Raw genomic sequence first — 18,783 nt, forward strand, 5'->3', positions numbered from 1 at the left:
GCTGGCGGCGGCCGGACGAGTGCTCAGGGGCCTCCTGACTCCCCCGACCGGCGGGCTGGGGGGCGGGGCCGAGGTCCCTGGAAGGGCCAGGACAGAGGTCTGGGGCTGGGCGGGGTCAGGGTCCCGGGGGACGTGGCCGCGGTTCTGAAGCCCGACGAAGGTAGACCCCGGGGGCGGGGTCTCGGGGGTGCCGGGCAGGGGTCCAGGGGGAGGTGACCAGGGCCCAGGTGGGGCGGAGCTGGACGGAGCCAGAGTCCCGAGGGAGGGGCGTAGTCGGTCCCTGGAGGGGGGCGCGTGGTCGAGCGGGGCTGGGTCCTAAGGGATGCGAAGGCGGTGGAGGAGTTCAGAAGCGCTTGTCTCTCACCAGGCCATTCCTCAGCGGCTTCCTAGAGGCCAGAACCGGGCCGCGGTTAGCCCCGGGCCCCATGCCCCACATACTGCCCTGTCCCGACTGTCTTGCCCTCCACTTCTTTTTCCTACCCGGCGAGGGCTCACCTGGGTCCTTCTTCCCTTCCCACAGGGCCAGAAGACCTTGCCTTCCGCCCACTGGGCATGGCGTAAACCCTCCTCTCTCCTCCCTCCTGAGCCATCCACAGCCCGGCCGCTGGGAAGTAAAAGCCCTCCGCCTGACTTCCGTCTTCTGCACCTTAATTTTCCAAAAACGCAACGCTGAAATCGCTCCCATGTGCCCCACTGCTCTCTGTAAATTCCATTTCCCCTGCCTGTATCAGTGGCAGGTCTCTGGGGTTCCGACTGGGAGGGGACCTGGGCACTGGGGGTCTGCCCACGACCATCTTACCAGATTCAACAAGGGTTTCTGCCCCTGCTCCTTGGTGCCTTTGCCAGTGCCTGCTGGTGCGGAAACCGCATCTTACTGTGGCTTAATGGTCATGGTATTGCCTATTCCTTTTCCCACTTAGGCGAGCCCTTCCTGTCCTTGCACATGGTCTGTCTCCGCAGAAGTGGATTCCACCTTCTGGTTTACATACAGATGTATCAAGTTTCTTGAGCTGGTAATATATTCTCAGGATCCAGACATCAGAAAGAATAGAAAACTCACAGTGTGCCTGAGCCGCTCCTGCGACTCGGCCTCGGGGTCTTGTTTCTGTGTAGTGCTTTACACAAGTCTCGCTGGTGTCTCACAGATACTAGCCTACAGGGGTATCGCCATCCCCTCACTTTGCAGAGCGATCTAGCTCACAGACCCTTTCATGTAAGGATCTACACTGGACATGAACTCAGTCACTTCGATCCATTCTTCCCTTGGGCTAGACCCACTGGATTCCCTTCCTGGGAGCACGCATCCCATCCCCCTGCCCCCTTTCCCGTGGTTGGCTCTCTCTCTTTCTCACTCTGCAACCGGCAGGGGCCCTTGATCTGTGAGTTTATAGATGAGCCCTATGTGGGCCTCCCATCTGCCCTTGCTCTTCTGGCTTTGCCTGCTGGCTCCCTGAGCAGAGCAGAGGTGGGGTTCCCAGCTTCTGGACTGTTCTCGTAGTTCAACTGCTAGACGACACAATCTCCCTTTCAGGCTCTGGTTTCATTTCACAGCCTCTGCTTGGCCACGATATCTGATCCGTGGGGAGTTTGCCCTCGGGCTGATTCGAGATCCCACGAAGGTTTGCTCTTCTCCAGATGGTTACCAAATATTCTGACAGCTCCTGCCTCCCAGTGATCTTTAGGACTAGAGTCTATTCTATTTACGGACTCAGCTCTGTCTCGGTTTCTATACATTATGTTTAATACCTTCAAGGATGGGTACCCTGACACGTGCCTTTTTATCAGAACTTTCCCAATGATGCCGGTCTATTTTTCTGTACAAGCTTCCAAGCACCCCTCCCCCTCAAAACTAGTGTCAGTATTTTGGGGGGGATGTGTGGCTTCTCTATGATGTCAGATTTATGCTTTTCAGGTTCATTGCACCACTATGGGGAAAAAAGAATCAGAACAAGGGCGGAAGCTGGAGGGTGATGAATGAGGGCAGGCAGCGTCTCGGGTGGATTCTGGATGTTTCCTCAGAGGTAAGGAAGAGAGGGAGTGAGGGAACTCCCTAGGGCTTGGCCAGGTCTTCACCCTGAGTTTCCTTCAACCAATAGCAACGGAAAAACTATTCCGGAGAGGATGTTTGGGGTGGGAATATGTGCTGTTTCCGGATGTTTTCAAAGATGCTAGGGATGTCAAGCAGACCTGGAGACGGAGATTGGTGCACAGAGGGGCACCGTGAGCTGGGAGAGTAACTTGGAAGTTGGGGTGAATGAAATGAAAGGGGCCTGGGAGCGGGGGGAAGGCCAGCAGGGAAATGGTGGTGGGTACCGTGGGGCACGAGTGTGGGGTGAGGAGGGCCCCCCCCCATGGCTGCTGATCTGGGCGGAGCCTGAGGCGATGATGGGGGCTTCAGACTGAGGGGCTGGGTGGGGGGCACTTGAGCTGTGTAAGTCCCCGATGGTGGTCTGCCAGATGACCAGGGGTTCTGGGAGGGGGAAGAGGTGAGAAGAGAGAGAGAATGAGGCCGAGCACAGTGAGGAAGGGGGTGGTGCTACCTCGCTGGCACGTTTTGTTTTTGCAGCTCCCGAATTAAAAGTGGTCCCCGTCGTCATTCCTTGCTGTTCTCAAACCTCACTGCATTTTTGCCTATGAAGCCTGCACGATCCTGGTTCTGAGCGCTTGAGATTTCCCCCGGGGGCTGGGTTTGGTCAGTTGTGAGAAATGCCCTGTGCTTCAAAAGGACATCTGTTCACCCTGCTTCTGGGCGGCTTGTGAGCCCAGACCACTTCCCTCAGTCCCCTCAAGTGGAGATTCTGGGTTGTACACCGTGGAACGTTCCAGATCAAGAATGCCGCCTGAATTTCTTGTCCCATCCTTTTACTCGCAACTTTCACGTACTCTGGACTTGAAGCCTTTTAACCAGTACAGAGGTGGATATTGAAGGAAAAAAAAAGTCTTGCAACCATTATGATTATTTCATGCGTATGCGTATTTGGATGCGTGATATTTGGGATTCTACCTTCTTCTTTTGCATCACTTATCCTGCTCTCACTAACCTTCTTTTTTGCATTTATTTTGTTGTACCTGGTTGTTGTTTTTTTTTTTTTTTTCCGGGCTGCCCTCTATGCCCCAATAGCATTAACAGAAGTATTTACTATCTGCTAACGGTAGACCCCACCCTCCTGCCAAGTGCAAAGGCCCCAACCCCATTTTGATATTTACTACATCAGGTCTCACTTTCTTTCTTTCTTTTTTAATTTTTTTTTTTTTTACATTTATTTATTTCTGAGACAGACACACAGCATGAGTGGGGGAGGGGCAGAGAGCAAGGGAGACACAGAATGGGAAGCAGGCTCCAGGCTCTGGGCTGTCAGCACAGAGCCCGATGTGGGGCTCGAACTCACAAACCGTGAGATCATGACCTGAGCCGAAGTCGGTTGCTCAACCGACTGAGCCACCCAGGCGCCCCTCACTCTCTTTAAATATCAAATTAGGCATTTAAAATTTTTCACCCAGGTATGTATCATTTCATCTGCTGATCTGCCTCTTGGGAGAGTGTTTCTGTTTTCTGAAATATACCCATCGAGATCTATGGACGGTACATTTTCATAGGTTTCGTTCTTGTGGGTGTCCTATCTCTGGAGTAATTGTTTTTACTTAAAGATTTTATTCATTTTTAAAAGTAAACTCTATATTCAACGAGGGGCTCAAACTCATGACCCTGAGGTCAAGAGTCTTGTGCTCCACTGGCTGAGCCAGCCAGGCGTCCTCGAGCAAATGCTGTCAAAATTGTGTATGAAGGGGGCACCTGGGTGGCTCAGTCAGTTAAGCGCCCGACTCTTGATGTCGGTCCAGGTTATCATCTCATGGTTCGTGGGATCGAGCCCCACGTTGGGCTCTGCGCTGACAGGGCGGAGCCTGCTTGAGATTCTCCCTCTCCTTCTGCCCCTCCCCCACTCATGAGCGTGCGCATGCTCTCTCTCTCTCAAAAAAAAAAAAAATTCGTGTGAAATTCCCAGTTGCTTCAGGACTTGACATGCTAGTTTTCTCCACGGTTGCCCAGCGTCCCTCGCTGCTGTTAGTGTTACGGTTCATTGGCCATCTTTTCTGGGGCTGTTTTGCATTTTTCACCGCGGTGTGTTTGGGGCCTGGATGTCTTTTTACTCGTCCTCTTTATGATTTACATCTTTACATCTGGAAAATGCTCCACGTTACATCTTCTCGTACGGTCTCTCTCTGTTCTCCTGTGAGAACTCAGCTAGCCCAGGCGATTCTTAGAATTCCAGCTGTCATATTTTCCAACTGTTTTCAGTGTCTTCTGGGCCACTCGTTCACAGCTTTTCAGTTAGCGATTCTCTCTTCAGCTGTATCTAATTGTACGAGTCTTAACATGCACAGCAGGGCGAGGAGTGGTCCCCAAAAAGGTACGTCCACATCCTAATCTCTGGCACCTGTGAATGTGACTTTATTTGGAAAAGAAGGTCTCTGCGGTTGTAAGTGAAGGGATCTGGGATGACCTCATCCTGGCTTTAGGGTGGGCCCTAAATCCAAGGACAAGTGTCCTTACAAGAGAGAAGAGCCAGAGAGGAGAAGGTCATGCGAAGACAGAAAATGGAGATTGGGGTGATGCGGAGAAACACCTGGAATCCCCAGAAGCTGGAAGAGACAAGGAAGGATCCTCTGCTAGAGACGTCAGAGGGAGCACGGCCCGGCTGGCAATTTCAGACTTCTGGTCTCCAGGACCGTGAGGGATAAATTTCTGTTGTTTTAAAGCTCCCCCAACGTGTGGCACTTTGTTACGAGGGCCCCGGCAACGTAAAATGACATCCAACGTCATTTGTGATGGTTTTTCACGCCTTTTGTTTTTCTTAGTAAGATTTCTATTTTCGGATAATTGTAGATTGGCAGAGACGTTGCAAAGACAGTACGGGGAGCTCGGGTGTAGCCCTCACCCAGCCTCCCTCAATGTTACCATCTTACACCTCCACAGTGTATTTGTCACACTAGGAAACCAAGGCTGGGACAGCGCTGTGAACTAAGTGTAGGCCTTATTTGGATTTTGCCAGTTTTTCCACGGATGTCCTTTTTCTGGTCCATGATCCCACACTGCATTCAGTCACCGTGTCTTCTTAGTCTCCTCTGACCTGGGACAGTTCCTCAGCCTCCTTGTTTTCCATGACCTGATGGTTTGGAGGCGTCCTGACCACTTTTCTGTAGCACGTTCCACACGCTCCTTGCTTTTTATCCCATTCCATTTTATACCCAACTGAGCTAACTCTAGCCAACCTTGGGGAACTTGGTTCTTCTGCCGGTGATGCCCATGGGGTCAATCGTGGCAGCGTGTTCCCTGGTATGCCCTGCCATTTGTGCACGGAGTTTGTAATTTCATCCTACTGGAAATGCTGGCCAGGTGCCAGCTCCTCAACGCACATTCTGGCTGGGCATTCTCAGGGCAGACAGAGGAGGGGGCAGCACTGAGCAGGGCTGGGTGGTCTGGCCTGCTCTTTGCCTTGGGCTCTGCATTGCAAGGACATCTCCACCAGGAGTTCACTGGTTTACAGCAGGAAGATCTTTCGGGTTTTTAGTTTTGGCCAAGCAGGTGCTCCCCTCTCCCACCCCTGGAGTTCTCTTTAGCCTTTGCTTTCTCTGGAAGCCTCTGAGGGTTGGTCAGACTCTTCGGCGAGACCTCACTGAAGTCTTTATGGAATGGCCAATTCATGTTCCCTGGACATCGGACGATCTAACATCCCCCAAACTAGACTCTTAATCCCCCTCTGCCAGTGCACACAGCCCTGAAGTCTTGGATTGTCTTTGTTTCTTTTTATTTGTTTCGCCTAAAACAGCACAGTTGGGATCTGATCACTCTCCTCCTCCCACTATGGCCCCTGTGCCCACATGCCCCGATGACAGTGACGGCCTCGTGATGATCAGTCACCTTGGCCAACAGGCCCACACACAACCCAGCTGGGGAGACCACACCTGCTGCCCAGCCTCTCATGTCTGTGACCCCTGCTCACCTGTCTGGTCCCTCTCTGCCCTGGGTGCCAGCTTTTTGGCCTTAGCAGCCCCCACTTGTAGTCTCCTGCTTTGAGGGTGCAAAGTGCTTTTATTCATGCGAACCAGCCACAGAGCCCTCCTCTGATTCAGCTCTCCGCTCTGCTAATCCTCCAGTTCTCTGCTCCCCTGCCTCTGAACTCCAAGGAGATGTTTTAAATCTCTGCTTCTCTCACCCTCCTCACTGCCCGTTCTGACCTATCTCATCGAGCTCTGAGCCCACTGCTTCCCTGAAACCACCTTTCCCAGGTCGTTCACTGATGAGGCCTCCAGCAGCCAAGTCACAGGGGCCACTGGCTCAGTGCCTTGTGAGTCGTCGGGAGCCTCCGACCTCGCTGCTGCTCAAACCCTCCTCGTGTTGTCTCCGGGGCGCCGTGCACCCTAGACTCTGCTGGCCACCCAAACCTGCCTCCATTCACTCCTGGGGCCCCTCCAGGCTAGGGGCTTTGAACACCATCTGGCTTATAACCTGGGGCTGGTGAGTCCTGGGGGCCTACCTCCATGATGCTTGATGAGGACCCCCCTTTTTCCTCCTTCCCTAGGACTCCTAGGGCCTGAGCCCCCAGCCTTACCTCCTGCTTGGCTGACCACTGGGCTGCCCTGCTGGACCTCAAGGCCGGGAAGAGTCAACATGGACAGAGTGGGGGCTCTCTGGGCCACCACGGCACCCCGGCATCCCCACCTCCACTGCCACCTGCTTAGAGGTCACTCTCTGGCCTGGCTAATGGTTGCTCACCCACTGGACCAGCTCCTCAGCTTGGCCTCACCGCTCCTACCCCGATTCTTGCCTTTCGCCAGTCCGCCCCCACCCCCACACCTGTCTACGCACTTCCCGTCTGTCCTTGCAGCATCTAACTCTGTTGCTACATCATCCATGCCTTTATTACAGTCTCTCTTGGATGCAGGCTCTTTTGGATGCAGCGTCCGTGGCGTGGCGACATCATCCGCTGCCTTGTCTCCGGGGCCGGCCCACAGAGCGCGGGGCCGGACGGACGTGGCTAAAGGAATGAACTGGGGCGGCGGCCCCTCCACACTCACTCAGCTTTGCTGGCCTTGGGGCTCTGGGCCTCTGCCGCGTCGTATTCCCGGACGTCCTTCAGTTCGCGTACCTGGCCCGTCAGCACCTTGGCAGCAAAGGCCACGATGTACTGTGGGAGGGGGAGGCACCGGTGAGAAAAAGCCACTTCTGCCCTGATCCTGCTGCCCTCCTAGAGGCCGCGCGCTCCGGGGCCACCAGCCCAGCGCACGCGCCGCCGCCGTTCCTGCTGCCGAATACGCCCCGCCCCGGGTGTGCCCGAGAACGGCCTGTGCCTGGACCACTGCTTGGGGCCGGGGGACCAGGACAGGACTAGCAACTGAGGAGCAGCCGGTGGACAAGGAGCTGGGGGCTCCGACTCACCAGGAACCAGTAGAGGTTCATGAGGGTGAGCAACAGAAGGAGCGCATTGAAGAAGAAGTAGAAGGGGATGTCAGGCGCTGAGCGCAGGCTGCAGTGACACGTGGCGTACAGAACCTTGAGCGGGAACCAGTAGAGGCGGAACCAGAACCTGCAGCGGGGAGGGGTGGGTGGGGGAAGCTGTCTGGGAGAGGGGGAGGGTTGCCCCACTCGGCCCCTGTGCCGTCCCATCTGGACTCATCACCTGTCCCTGCACATCCCTACCCACCCCTGTCTCCTCGCCCACCCCTGCCCATCCGTCTCCTTTCCCGCTCTGTCCTTTCCGGCCCAATCCTGATTCTGCCCTGCTTCCGTCCCCCCCCCCCCCCCCAGCACCCCCTCCGTGGCTCTCCCATCCGGGAGGCCCTGCCCACCTCACCAGCCCCACCTCCTTCCCCGCTTGGCCTCACCCCTTCCCACAAGCCCCACCTCCTCCCGAGTGCCCCGCCCCTTCCCACCAGCTCCGCCTCCTTCCCTGCCCCCCCCCCCCCCACTCACCAGCTGAGGCAGAAGCTGAGGCAGCCCAGGTCGGAGGCCAGCGCGTGGAGCCTGTGGTGGGAGCCTCCGCGAGACTTGAAGTAGACATTGAGCTTGGTAAATTCCAGCTGCACGTCGCTAATGTCATGCAGGAAGAGCACGAGGATGCCCACATTGTGGTACCTGTGGGGGGGGGGGGGGGAGTGGGACAGGGGAGAGCGGGTTACACTGGGGACCCTTGCCCTGCAGCAAGGCTGCGCCCCAAGCTTCCTGTAGGCCCCTTTGAAGCGGTCCTCCCTGGCCCACGTGACTTGCCCATTCCTGCCACTGGCCAGGTCAGTGGCAGCACCCAAGCTGTACCTGCCCCTCGGCAGCCCCATCTGCACCCTCCCTGTCTCACTGTCCCCAGGTGACCTAAGAGCCTCCCTGGAAGTTGTCTGTCCCTCCTCATCTCTGGGACCCCTGACCCTCAGTGGCCTGGGCCATTTTGTATCCAGATCCCCCACAAGTTTTTCCCTCACCTTAAACATCACTGCCATGCTAACACTCCTAGGTTTTTTGTTTGTTTAACCTGAACACTGCTGCAAGCTGCAGACCTGCCCAGGAAAGGCCAAGTCGGCACTAGGCTCTGAAGGAGCCTGAAGGCAGTCCCACTATCCCTCCCCAGCATTCCACCTTACAGCTGCTTGGGCCACTGGGCCTGAATTCAGCCTGGTGTGGCTTGGGCTCTTTCACTCTGCCCTCTTGACAGCTCGTGTGCCGCAGGCCCTTTGCACATGCTGTCACCATCCCCTAACATGTACCTCCCCGGTGTTCGTGGAGCCTTCCTTCACCTCCCTTCAGTCTTGGCTCACCTGTCACCCAGCCACCCATCTGTACCTCACCACCCCTGTGGCCCTGATCTCCGGACTTGATTTTTCTTCACAGGTATCACTTTTAAACAAACTCTTGAGTTCTTTTCTCATTTGTTTGCTTGGGTTTTATCATCGGATTCTGCTCTACAGCAGTGCTGATAGAATTTTCTAAAATGATAGGCATGTTCTAAACCTGCCTTGTCTAATACGAGAGCCATCAGCCACATGTGACCACTGAGCAGCGGAAATGTGGCTGGTGTGGCTGAACAGAATATACGACTTTACTTCCGTGTAATTAAAGTTGAAATAGTCCCGAGTGGCCAGCAGCTGCCGTACTGGAGAGTGTAGCTAGATCAGCTAGTCCAATAGGAACAGGACATGAACCGTCTGTTATTTGACATTCTGTAGCAGCCACATTAAAAAAAAACAAAAACAGGGGCGCCTGGGTGGCACAGTCGGTTAAGCGTCCGACTTCAGCCAGGTCACGATCTCGCGGTCCGGGAGTTCGAGCCCCACGTCGGGCTCTGGGCTGATGGCTCAGGGCCTGGAGCCTGTTTCCGATTCTGTGTCTCCCTCTCTCTCTGCCCCTCCCCCGTTCATGCTCTGTCTCTCTCTGTCCCAAAAATAAATAAACGTTGAAAAAAAAAAATTTAAAAAAAAAAACCATCTTGTTTAAAAACAAAAACAAAAACAAAACAAAGCAAAAAACAAACCACACATACCAGTAAAGAAGAAGAGATAAAAATTAATTTTAATGCTATATGCTAATGAACTCAGTACATCCAAAATATTGTCATCTTAACATGCGGCTGATACAGCAAAAGCATTGGCCACGTATATTCACTCTCCTTTGCCTTTGAAATTGCGTGGGATTTTACACCTATGCGTGTTGAAGTACGGATAGGCTACATCTGAAGCACTCAGGGGCCACATGTGCTGGCTGCAGTGGCTCTAGAATGCCAGGGTCGGTCTCTCGGGTTCACAGCCGCACCACGCACACCCGTGCGTGGCAGGCGGCCAGTAAACACTTGCTACGTGACCCGGCCAAGGCTGCCGTGGGGTTGGAGGGGGATGGATGGGGGGATGAGCAGAGTGGGGGGCTCTCTGCACTTGCTATACCCCGTCCCTCTGGAATCTCTCTTCATAACCACCCCTCCCCCCGCGGATACTCACCGTGGCCCCCTTCCCCTACAGTCATTAGCCTGTGCCCCATGCCAGCCTCCTCTCTGTGCTCATGCTGTGCCCTGTGCCCTCCTGCCTGCTCCTGGACTCACCGGAAGGCATAGGAGGAGACGATGAGGACCAGGGTGACCACATGGTGGACGAGCATGACCACTGAGTCCTTGCGCCAGGCGTCCATGTACAGCGTGGCATAGATGGAATGGCCGTAAAAGCTTCCCTGCAGCAGGTAGGCGGCTGCGATGTCCCGTGGTACCGCCATGCCCGACGTCCAGTCTGGGGATAGCAGGACTGTGTTGGCAGGGACCTACAGGGCCTCCAGGACGCCTCAAGCTGGGGTGCGTCCTCCACAAGCCAGGGCATGCCACCCGTTTCTGCAGGTGTCCTGGTCGCCGGTTTTCTGTTCTCCTTCTCTACCCGTTATTTTTTGCGAATAGCTGTTACTTTTCGGAACAGCTCTAGATTTATAGAAAAAGGTGCTCCTACCCCTGAAACCTGTCCCTTGCAGGATTTCCAACTCTGGCTTGGCCCCCCCTTCCTGTCTTCTCTTACTCATCGGGCTCTCCTGAGCCAGCCCCGATGCCCCTGGCCTGGGCTCTCCAATCCCAGCTGGATGGAGGCTGCCCCCTGCCTCGCCATGCTGGGCGGGACGGCTGAGGCAGAAATCGGACCTGCCAACGCCATGAGTACGGACTGTCCCACCAGGTGGGTTGTGACTCCCCTTCACCGGCTCCTGCAGCCACCCCCATTCCTCCTGGCACCTGTGCCCACCCATATGCAGGCTTCACACCCTCCCGGTGACACTGGCCCCTCAGCTCTCCCCATCACCTCTGCTTCCTCCCCAAGAGGGCTCTGTCTGCGTTGACCTGGACTTCTCTGGATTGTGTCTTGTTCTCTGGCCACTCCCTAAAATGGCCTCCTTGGGCTCCATCCGGGGCCTCCTGTCCCCCAGCCTCAGAGACCTGGAACCAGACCCTCATGTTCCCCTGAAGCCTGGTGTCCCCTAAAAATACTCAGTGCCCTCGCCTCGGTGACAATTCTTCGTCTGTGCCTTGACCTCTTATGCACCCGGGACCCACTTGGACCCCCATCCAGGGCCCCCTTCCATCCATACCTCTGCTCACTTCCTCTGCCCTCGCCACCCTGACCCTGGGCCAGGCACCGCTGCCTCCCTCCCGGCTCCGCCCCAGCTCCCCCTGACCTTCCAGAGCCTGTTCCCGACTGTCCACTCCCCATAGCGGCTTCAACAGCCGTGAACACACAAGCTCCGTCATCCAGCGAGTCCACTCCTGGTTTGTACTCAAGGGAACTAAAACCAGGGCTCCGTGTACACGCGCATCCACACCAGCACTGTTCACAATCCCCAAAAGGTGGAAGCAACCCAGAGTGTCCGTCAACTAGTGAGGGGGTGAGCAAAACGTGGTCTGGCCACACGACGGAACATCACTCAGCCGTTTCTAGAAAGGAGCGATGTGCTGGCACACACGGCCGTGTGGATGAACGTCAAAAACAAGAGGCGGAGTGAAAGAAGCCAGACACAAGAGGTCACGTGACGCACAATTCCATGTGTATGAAATGTCCAGAACAGGAGACTCCGTAGAGACAGAAAGCAGATTCGGGGGTGCCAGGGGCCGGGGAGGCAGTGCTGCTCATGGGGACAGGGTCTCCTTTTGGCGTGATGGAAATGTTCTGGAACTAGACAGAGGTGATGGTGGCACAAGATTGGGAATGCACTAAATGCCTCTGAACTGTTCACTTTAAAATGGTGAATTTTGGGGGGCGCCTGGGTGGCTCATTCGGTTGAGCGGCCGACTTCGGCTCAGGTCATGATCTCGCAGTTCGTGAGTTCGAGCCCCGCGTCGGGCTCTGTGCTGACAGCTCGGAGCCTGGAACCTGTTTCGGATTCTGTGTCTCCCTCTCTCTGACCCTCCCCCGTTCATGCTCTGTCTCTCTCTGTCTCAAAAATAAATAAACGTTAAAAAAAAATTTTTTTTTGGGGGGGGGCGCCTGGGTGGCTCAGTCGGTTGAGCGTCCGACTTCAGCTCAGGTCACGATCTCACGGTCCGTGAGTTCGAGCCCCGCGTCGGGCTCTGGGCTGATGGCTCAGGGCCTGGAGCCTGTTTCTGATTCTGTGTCTCCCTCTCTCTCTGCCCCTCCCCCATTCATGCTCTGTCTCTCTCTGTCCCCCAAAAAATAAACGTTGAAAAAAAATTAAAAATAAAAACGTTAAAAAAAATTTTTTTAAAAAAACAATTTTTTTTAAATGGTGACTTTTTAAATTGTATTTTTTTAAATGTTTATTTTTGAGAGAGAGAGAGAGAGAGCACGCACACGCAAGCAGGGGAGGGGCAGAGAGAGGGGGACACAGGATCCGAAGCAGGCTCTGTGCTGAACAGCAGAGGTCCCGATGTAGGGCTCAAACCCACAAACCCGCGAGATCATGACAGGAGCCGAAGTCGGAAGCTTAACCGACTGAGCGACCTGGGCGCCCCCAAATGGTGAATTTGTTTAAACTATGATAAAACATATGCAACATAAGCATCGCCATCTGAGCCATTTTTAAGTTCAGTAGCATTCATATGTTCACACTGTTATGTGTGAACTCCTTTCATGTTATAAAACTCCAGCCAATCCCCAGAACTCTTTTCATCTTGGAAAACTGAAACTGTCCCCACTGAACACCCGCTCCCCGTCCCCTCCCCCAGCCCTGGCACCCGCCGGTCCACTTCCTGTCTTTGTGAATCTGGCGACTCCAGGACCCTGTATGAGTGGACTCGTGCATTACTTGTGACGGGCGAATTTTAGCTAATTTTATGTCACGTGTATTTTACCTAATAACGAAACATGCAGCCACCCCTCCCCCATCAATGGATTAGATCTCCTCCCACCACTTGGCCAGGTCTGGGGGGGGGCGGCTCCCCAGAGCTTGACAGCAAAACCCACACTTGTGGCAGGGCCCTCCCTCCGAATTCTGTCCTCGGCCACGTGGGAATGCTGCAGGCAGAGGAGGCCCCCCAACACACACAGCCGCCGGGTGCTTCTGTCCCTCTTGAGAAGGAAGGGATGTCGGGGCGTCTGGATGGCTCAGTCAGTTAAACATCGGGCTCTGGATTTCGGCTCAGGGTCATGATCTCAAGGTTCGTGAGATCGAGCCCCGTGCTGGGCTCTGTGCTCCGACAGCGTGGAGCCTGCTTGGGATTCTCTCTCCGTCTCGCTTTCTGCCCCTCCCCCACTCATGCTCTCCCTCTCTGTCTCTCAAAATAAATAAATAAACATAAAAAAAAAAAAAAAGAAGGAAGGAACGTGGAGGCGCCTCAATGCACAGAGCTCACTGTGGAAACAGGACACCGAGTTTTCCACCTATCACGCTGGCAGGACTTTTACCATGGGTGAGCGTCCCCCTCCAGCTTCAAGCTCTAGGTCTGAGGCAGGGTGGGGGTGGGGGGGCACAAATACGATTCATCATCCAGACTCGGTCTGCACCTCCGCGCCCTCAGGGGCCGGGCTCCGTTCACGGACTGCCAGCCTGCTCTCCACGTTCACATCCACCTGCTGCTCTGGGGTCACCCCCACCACATTCCCCCTCTCTGGCCTCTGGGAGCAGCTCCTGGGTGTCCCAAACCCAGCTCCTGCTCTCCCTGAACCCCCCCCCCCGCCTCCACCCCCCCCCCAACCTCCGCTCCAGATCCCAGCCCCTGGACTTGGGGGGCTCCTCGCTGCTCTGATCTGCCAGGAGTGTGCCCATCCCGCAGTGGCCAGTGCAGTTCTGATCTGCTCTAGGCACCTCCAGGTCCCCATTCAAAAGTCACTTTTGGTGAGGCCGTCCTCATCCCTGTAGAAAATTCTCCCTCCCCCCACCCCCTTTCCCCCAAGTTTTCTCATCAGGCTGTTCACAGATTTCACATTTCACTGGCACCACAAGACATCAAGGCTGGGAGCTCTTGTGCTCACAGCCGTGTCAGCACAGTGCCCGGTACACAGTAGGCGCCCACTAAACGCACATGCAAATAAGCAGCTAACCTGCGAGCATGTGATCACAGCATAATTTGTAAGAAAAAGCCAGAAAAAAACTCCATGCCTGAAACCGAGACAGTTCCATTGTGGTTCATTCACATAAAGGAAAACTGAATGACGGCTAAAACCTGCCCTCTAGGGATTTATAAGAACGGCCACGTGGGTGACATGGTCCCACCAAGACAGGCTTGTCACCAGGACACCGAAACACAGCAGCTCTGTGCCCAGCCCTCTGATGGGAGCGTGGGGCTTGGTGCCACCAGGAGCCTTCTGAAACTGTTTATGTCACACGGCCGGAAACATGTCCGTGTGTGTCCCTGGTACACAGCCTGGGTGGTCAGCACAGGAACAGAGAAATCCTGACAGCCCCGTCACAGGGTTTTCTGTAACAGGCTGCCTGTTGACAATAAAGGACACTATCGTCACCTTCCTGCCTGTCCCACCAAGCTCAGGCCTTGACAACCCTTTTATCTGACCCAATCAATGGATGCAGCCATTTCACACCATTGTTGTCTCTGCCAAGCTGGCCAAAGCCACATAAGCCACCTAAGGCCCACTGGGCCACTTTCTTCCTTATCCAAGACTCTCCTGCCTCCACATGGTAGCCAGAAGCTTTTTATGATCCACAAACCCGTCTCATTTGGGAGAAAACTCAAACTCCTCCTATGTTCCTCTTGTCCTCATGCACCAAGCCCACGCATGCCCCAGGGCCTTTGCACATGCTGTTCCAGGAATGCCCACCAGGGCCCACACAAGGGCTCACCTCATTCATTGTGCCTCCCTGAGCCCTAATAGGACCAGTGTCTAGAGAGGGCATTTTCCTGTCTCCAAAGCCCTTTGATCACCCTTGTCTTGGGGCTACCTTGGGGCCTTGTCTTGGGGAAGATATCCAGCATGAGACGTGTGATGAGTGTCTGGCTCCCCCACGTACCCCTTTCCATGTGCAGAGCAGAACCCTCCCCGACCCTGCTCCATCTGGCAAGGCCCCTACCGTAGAACACAGAGGGTGGGTCGTGAAAGAAGGGGTAGTCGGTGCCGAAGAGCAGGTAGGCGCTGTAGCTCCAGGCACCCAGGTAGAAGAGAAACTTCCAGGCGCTCTCAGGCATCTTGGCGGCATCTCTAGGCTGGAGGCGACACCGCTTGGCCAGGGGCTACGGGTGAGAAGGTGGGTGGCCATCAGCGCGAGGGGCCCAGGGCCAGGAAACCCAGGCTCAGGGGCCCTCCAGGCTGGGTGGTGTTGGGGAGGGCCGGGGCCAGTACCCACAGTCGCCTGGAGCGTAACCAGAGCCCACGTGTGCCAGCCAAGGGCTAAACTTAGTGCCCAGCTGTCCGGTGCAGGGTGGGGAGGGGGGTGAGGGAAGACCTGAGGGAAAGCCCTGATGGCAAGGAGGGGGACATGTGAGTGTAACACAAGGGAGACCAATGAGGTCAGCCCAGGGGAGTTGGGGGTCACAGAGGGCGCTGGGGATAGAACAGGGAGGAGGGAGGGGGGTTAAAGAGAAGATATGAAGGGGACTGTGGAGATAAACCTGTGAAGAGAGCCTGGAGGTGAGTATGGGGGCATCTGGCAGAACAGAGGTGGGAGGCCCAAATGATCCCTATGGGAGGTACCTCGGAGGCAGAATTTGGGGGTAGACTAGAGAGAAGTGGGTTGGGGAAGATGGGGTGGGTAGCTGGGGGAGAGCATGAAAATGTGGAGGGACGGAGGGGGGAACGGGGCAGAGAGAGAAAGGGGAGAGGGCAAGGAAAGAATGTTCAGTGAGATGGTAAGACACGAGCTGAGCCCCAGGGACCTAGGGAGACACCAGGGAGGACTCGAAGGAAGAGGGGTCATGCAGTGGTGAGGCGTGGAGAAATTGAGGAGGGGGGCACAGATCCCCTGGAGTCCAGGAGCCTGGGCCTCAAGCTCCCTGGGGGCGGGGCTCCAGGGCTGCTGGGTCAAGCCCGCCCCCTTCCCTCCGGGAGAGGCTGGAGGGGGCCCGGAGCGCCAACGGTTGCCATGGAGACAGCTGGAGCCAGTTTCAGTAACCCCTGGCAACCAGGCGGCTGCCAAGAAGATGAGCTTTGGAGGAGAGGGCAGCCCCTCCACCCATTTCTTGGGAAGGGCGAGCCTGGAATTGCGCTCGTCCCACCTGGACTGACGGTAGCTCCGGGGGTTCCAAAAGGGAGGGTGTTTGCGATCTTGCCACCAGCCCCCCTCATTGCCAAGCCTGCTCCTCCGGGAGGGAGGTGGCTCCACTCTGGTTGTCCCAGACCAACCACATGCCCCGCCTGGGCTCTGACCCTCAACTTCCTGGATCTCCCACTTCCCAGCTGGAAATTGGGAAAGTATAGGGGGAGCAACAAAGCCAGATATGGACCAAGGCTGACCTGTGGAGGGGCACATGTGCCTGCTTTCCCGTCCCTGGAGCAGGGTGGTGGCTGGGGTCTCTTCCCCATGTGGGTGATACGGGGACGGTGGTGGGGACAGTGGCGGCCAAACAACACCCTATCCTTGACTTAACAAGAGCCAGCCTCTTCCCAGCCAGTAGAGAAAGGCCCCTTTGTTGGCGCCGAGCACTCTGTCCCTGCACCCCCTGCCACCTCCAGCCAGATTGGGGCGGGGTGTCCCCAGTCGGTCCATGGGGGAGTCGCAGCCAAGCTAGGGGCCCAAATGCCTTCCCAGCAGCTCTCCTAGCAGCGACCCCTCCCTAAGGATGGGAGGGAGGCCAGGCGCCAATGTCACCCACAGGGTCACTCTCCAACTGGAGCGGTAGCCTCCTCAGACTCGCTAGAAACTGGGCAATTCGGACGCAGCCCCTCGGAGGCAGCCCGGTCCAGCCCTGGAGACCCAGGCCGTGCCACCTCCCAAGACTGCGACCACCGGCGTGGTCGGGAGCCCACGCCTTTGCCTCCCCACGTCGGAGGGTGGCGCTGACTCCAGACATGCGCGAGGCAGCGACCGGGTAGCTCCGGCCTCTTCCCGGTAGCAGCGGACAAGTCGGCTCCGCCGCCCCAAGGACCTCGGGCCCCGCTCCGGTTCCGAGAGCGCTCCGCATGGCCCCGAGGCGCAAGGCGCAGGCGGCTCCAGTGCACTTAGCCCACCTCGCCCGCGTCCTCCGCTCCTCCATCCCGGGTTCGGCCCTCCTAAAAGGGCGCGCGGCGGCCCGGGCTCTCCCACCGCCCGGGGCCGCCTTGTCCGGCACTGACGGGTCTAAGTCTGCCCTGGTTCCCCTACATCCGGAACACTCCATCCGTGTGGGGGTCCCCACGGTCCGGCGTTCCTACAGCTCGGCCACACCCCCGCATCCACCCCACCCCCACCCCTCTCAGCCCTAAAGGGACCAGCTCCTCCAGCCGCAGGCGCCCCACGTTCCAGTGACCCGGCCCGTAGAGGCAGAAAGGGGCACGCGAGGGCCCGGGGTCCGTGGCCCGGGCCCCCGATAACACCCCGACCCCCCTCCAGCCCGCGGCCCCACGTCCCGGCCCTCGGTGGCACTGACCCGAAAGAGGCGCGCGGTGGCCGCCGAGCGCAGCGCCGTCCAGCCGAGCGCGCCGAGCGCCAGCAGCAGCAGCTCGGGCGGCGCCAGGTGCGCGTGCTCGGCCAGGCCGCGGCGCGCCAGCCCCCAGCCGCAGTCCGCGCAGCCCCGCGCCGCCGCCAGCGCGCTGCCCCAGCCGCGCTGCACCAGCTGCGCGTAGCTCGGCATGGGCTCGGGTCCCGCTGTCCCCGCCGCTGTCCCGGCTGCCGCCATGTCGCCCGCTCGTCGGCCGCCGCCGCCGCTTGCGCCCGCCCGCGGTGGCCGCCGGAGCCGCGCGCCTCGCGTCACGCGCCGCAGCTGGGCCGGGGGCGCGCCGGCCGGAGCGCTGGGGCTGGGGGGCGGGGCCGGCACAAGCTCCGCCCCGAAGGGGGCGCGGGCGGAGGGGACTTGGGGCTTGTCGCGGCGTCCGAGACCCTGAGGGCTCAAGGGTGCTCTGTCTCCCAGAGGCGGCGGCGGCGGCGACCAAGGGCGAATAAGACCCGGCGTTGACGCGATGCGTCCTGGAGACGGGCCCGCGCTCCTGCCCATTTTCCAGTGGAGGAAAGCGAGGCGCGGAGCAGCGGGGGACGGAGTCTGCCCGGCGCCCGCCGGTCCTGGACCCGGTACCCGCTCCGTAGTGCCCCGTGCCCACCCTGGGCCCCCCCACCCCACCATTCAGTGTCCGCGATGTGGGGCACGGTGAGCACCCGCCCTTCGCCGATAATTCTCCTTCCAGGGCCCCCCAGCATGCTTCTCCGGCCCTGTCCCGTCCCTCCCTCGGATTTCACCATTCCTGGCCTCAGAGCCACCTGCTGCTATCCATGACCCTGAGTACCTGGCAGGCCTCCCCTGCAGCAGGTTTAACACAGGCCTGCAGGGGAGGCAGGGGGAGCGGGCACTCATGTGCTGGGGCTCAGAGGCTGGATCAAGCCTACTGGTTCCATCGGGAACACCCCTGGTGATACTCTACTGTCCATTGATCAGGCCCTGTGCCTGAAGCCCCCGGTGGCCATGATCGAGGTCACCTGTTGGGGATATCACCTTCCCTGACACTGACAACCCTCCAGGGCTCCCACATTCCTGTGTTCTGCTTTCCCTCCCACGTTGGACCTCTTCCCAAAGCCTTTAAGATGTAGAGCACCAACAATCAGTGTGGGCCCTGTGGGAGGCCTGACCTGACCTTCAGGTGCATGGGTGAAAACAGAGAGGACTGAGGAGGCGCACGTCTCTCCTCTTCAACCTTCGTCCAGTTGAGCAACACATTCAGTTGGCCCTGAATGTTTACGAA

General features: G+C 57.4%; 1 protein-coding gene and 1 long non-coding RNA gene across 4 annotated transcripts; one reads left to right on the forward strand and one right to left on the reverse strand.

The window, feature by feature from the left end:
- Positions 1–243: 243 nt before the first annotated feature.
- On the forward strand, positions 244–2,944 carry LOC125160992 (uncharacterized). 2 transcript variants are annotated; one of them, XR_007150428.1, is made up of 4 exons: positions 349–702; positions 921–1,013; positions 1,913–2,021; positions 2,567–2,944. It is a non-coding gene; the product is annotated as an uncharacterized LOC125160992 (long non-coding RNA). The 2 variants fall into 2 exon arrangements; XR_007150427.1 differs by having other exon boundaries at positions 244–1,013.
- Positions 249–17,729, reverse strand: CERS1 (ceramide synthase 1). Of its 2 annotated transcripts, XM_047850545.1 has the most exons (7): positions 17,481–17,729; positions 14,990–15,149; positions 10,080–10,260; positions 7,973–8,134; positions 7,439–7,586; positions 7,078–7,187; positions 249–386 (listed from the first exon to the last, which is right to left on the reverse strand). In XM_047850545.1, the coding sequence occupies exons 1-7, from the start codon at positions 17,727–17,729 to the stop codon at positions 344–346; spliced, it is 1,053 nt and encodes a 350-aa protein (XP_047706501.1). In that variant the 3' UTR covers positions 249–343. The 2 variants fall into 2 exon arrangements, with proteins under 2 accessions (XP_047706501.1, XP_047706502.1); XM_047850546.1 differs by lacking the exon at positions 249–386 and having other exon boundaries at positions 6,868–7,187; positions 7,973–8,089.
- Between the last annotated feature and the right edge of the window lie 1,054 nt (positions 17,730–18,783).

The sequence above is a fragment of the Prionailurus viverrinus genome, chromosome A2 (assembly GCF_022837055.1).
Source record: "Prionailurus viverrinus isolate Anna chromosome A2, UM_Priviv_1.0, whole genome shotgun sequence".
Lineage (NCBI taxonomy): Eukaryota > Metazoa > Chordata > Mammalia > Carnivora > Felidae > Prionailurus > Prionailurus viverrinus.

Bases quoted from the DNA above. Each gene is read 5' to 3' on its own strand.
- CERS1 (XM_047850545.1), bottom strand. From the start codon at position 17,729: ATGGCGGCAGCCGGGACAGCGGCGGGGACAGCGGGACCCGAGCCCATG. The intron at 7,188-7,438 runs GTGAGTCGGAGC...CCCCTCCCACAG, and splicing joins TGAACCTCTACTGGTTCCTG to TACATCGTGGCCTTTGCTGC. The intron at 387-7,077 runs GTGAGTGTGGAG...TCTGGCCTCTAG, and splicing joins CCCAAGGCCAGCAAAGCTGA to GAAGCCGCTGAGGAATGGCC.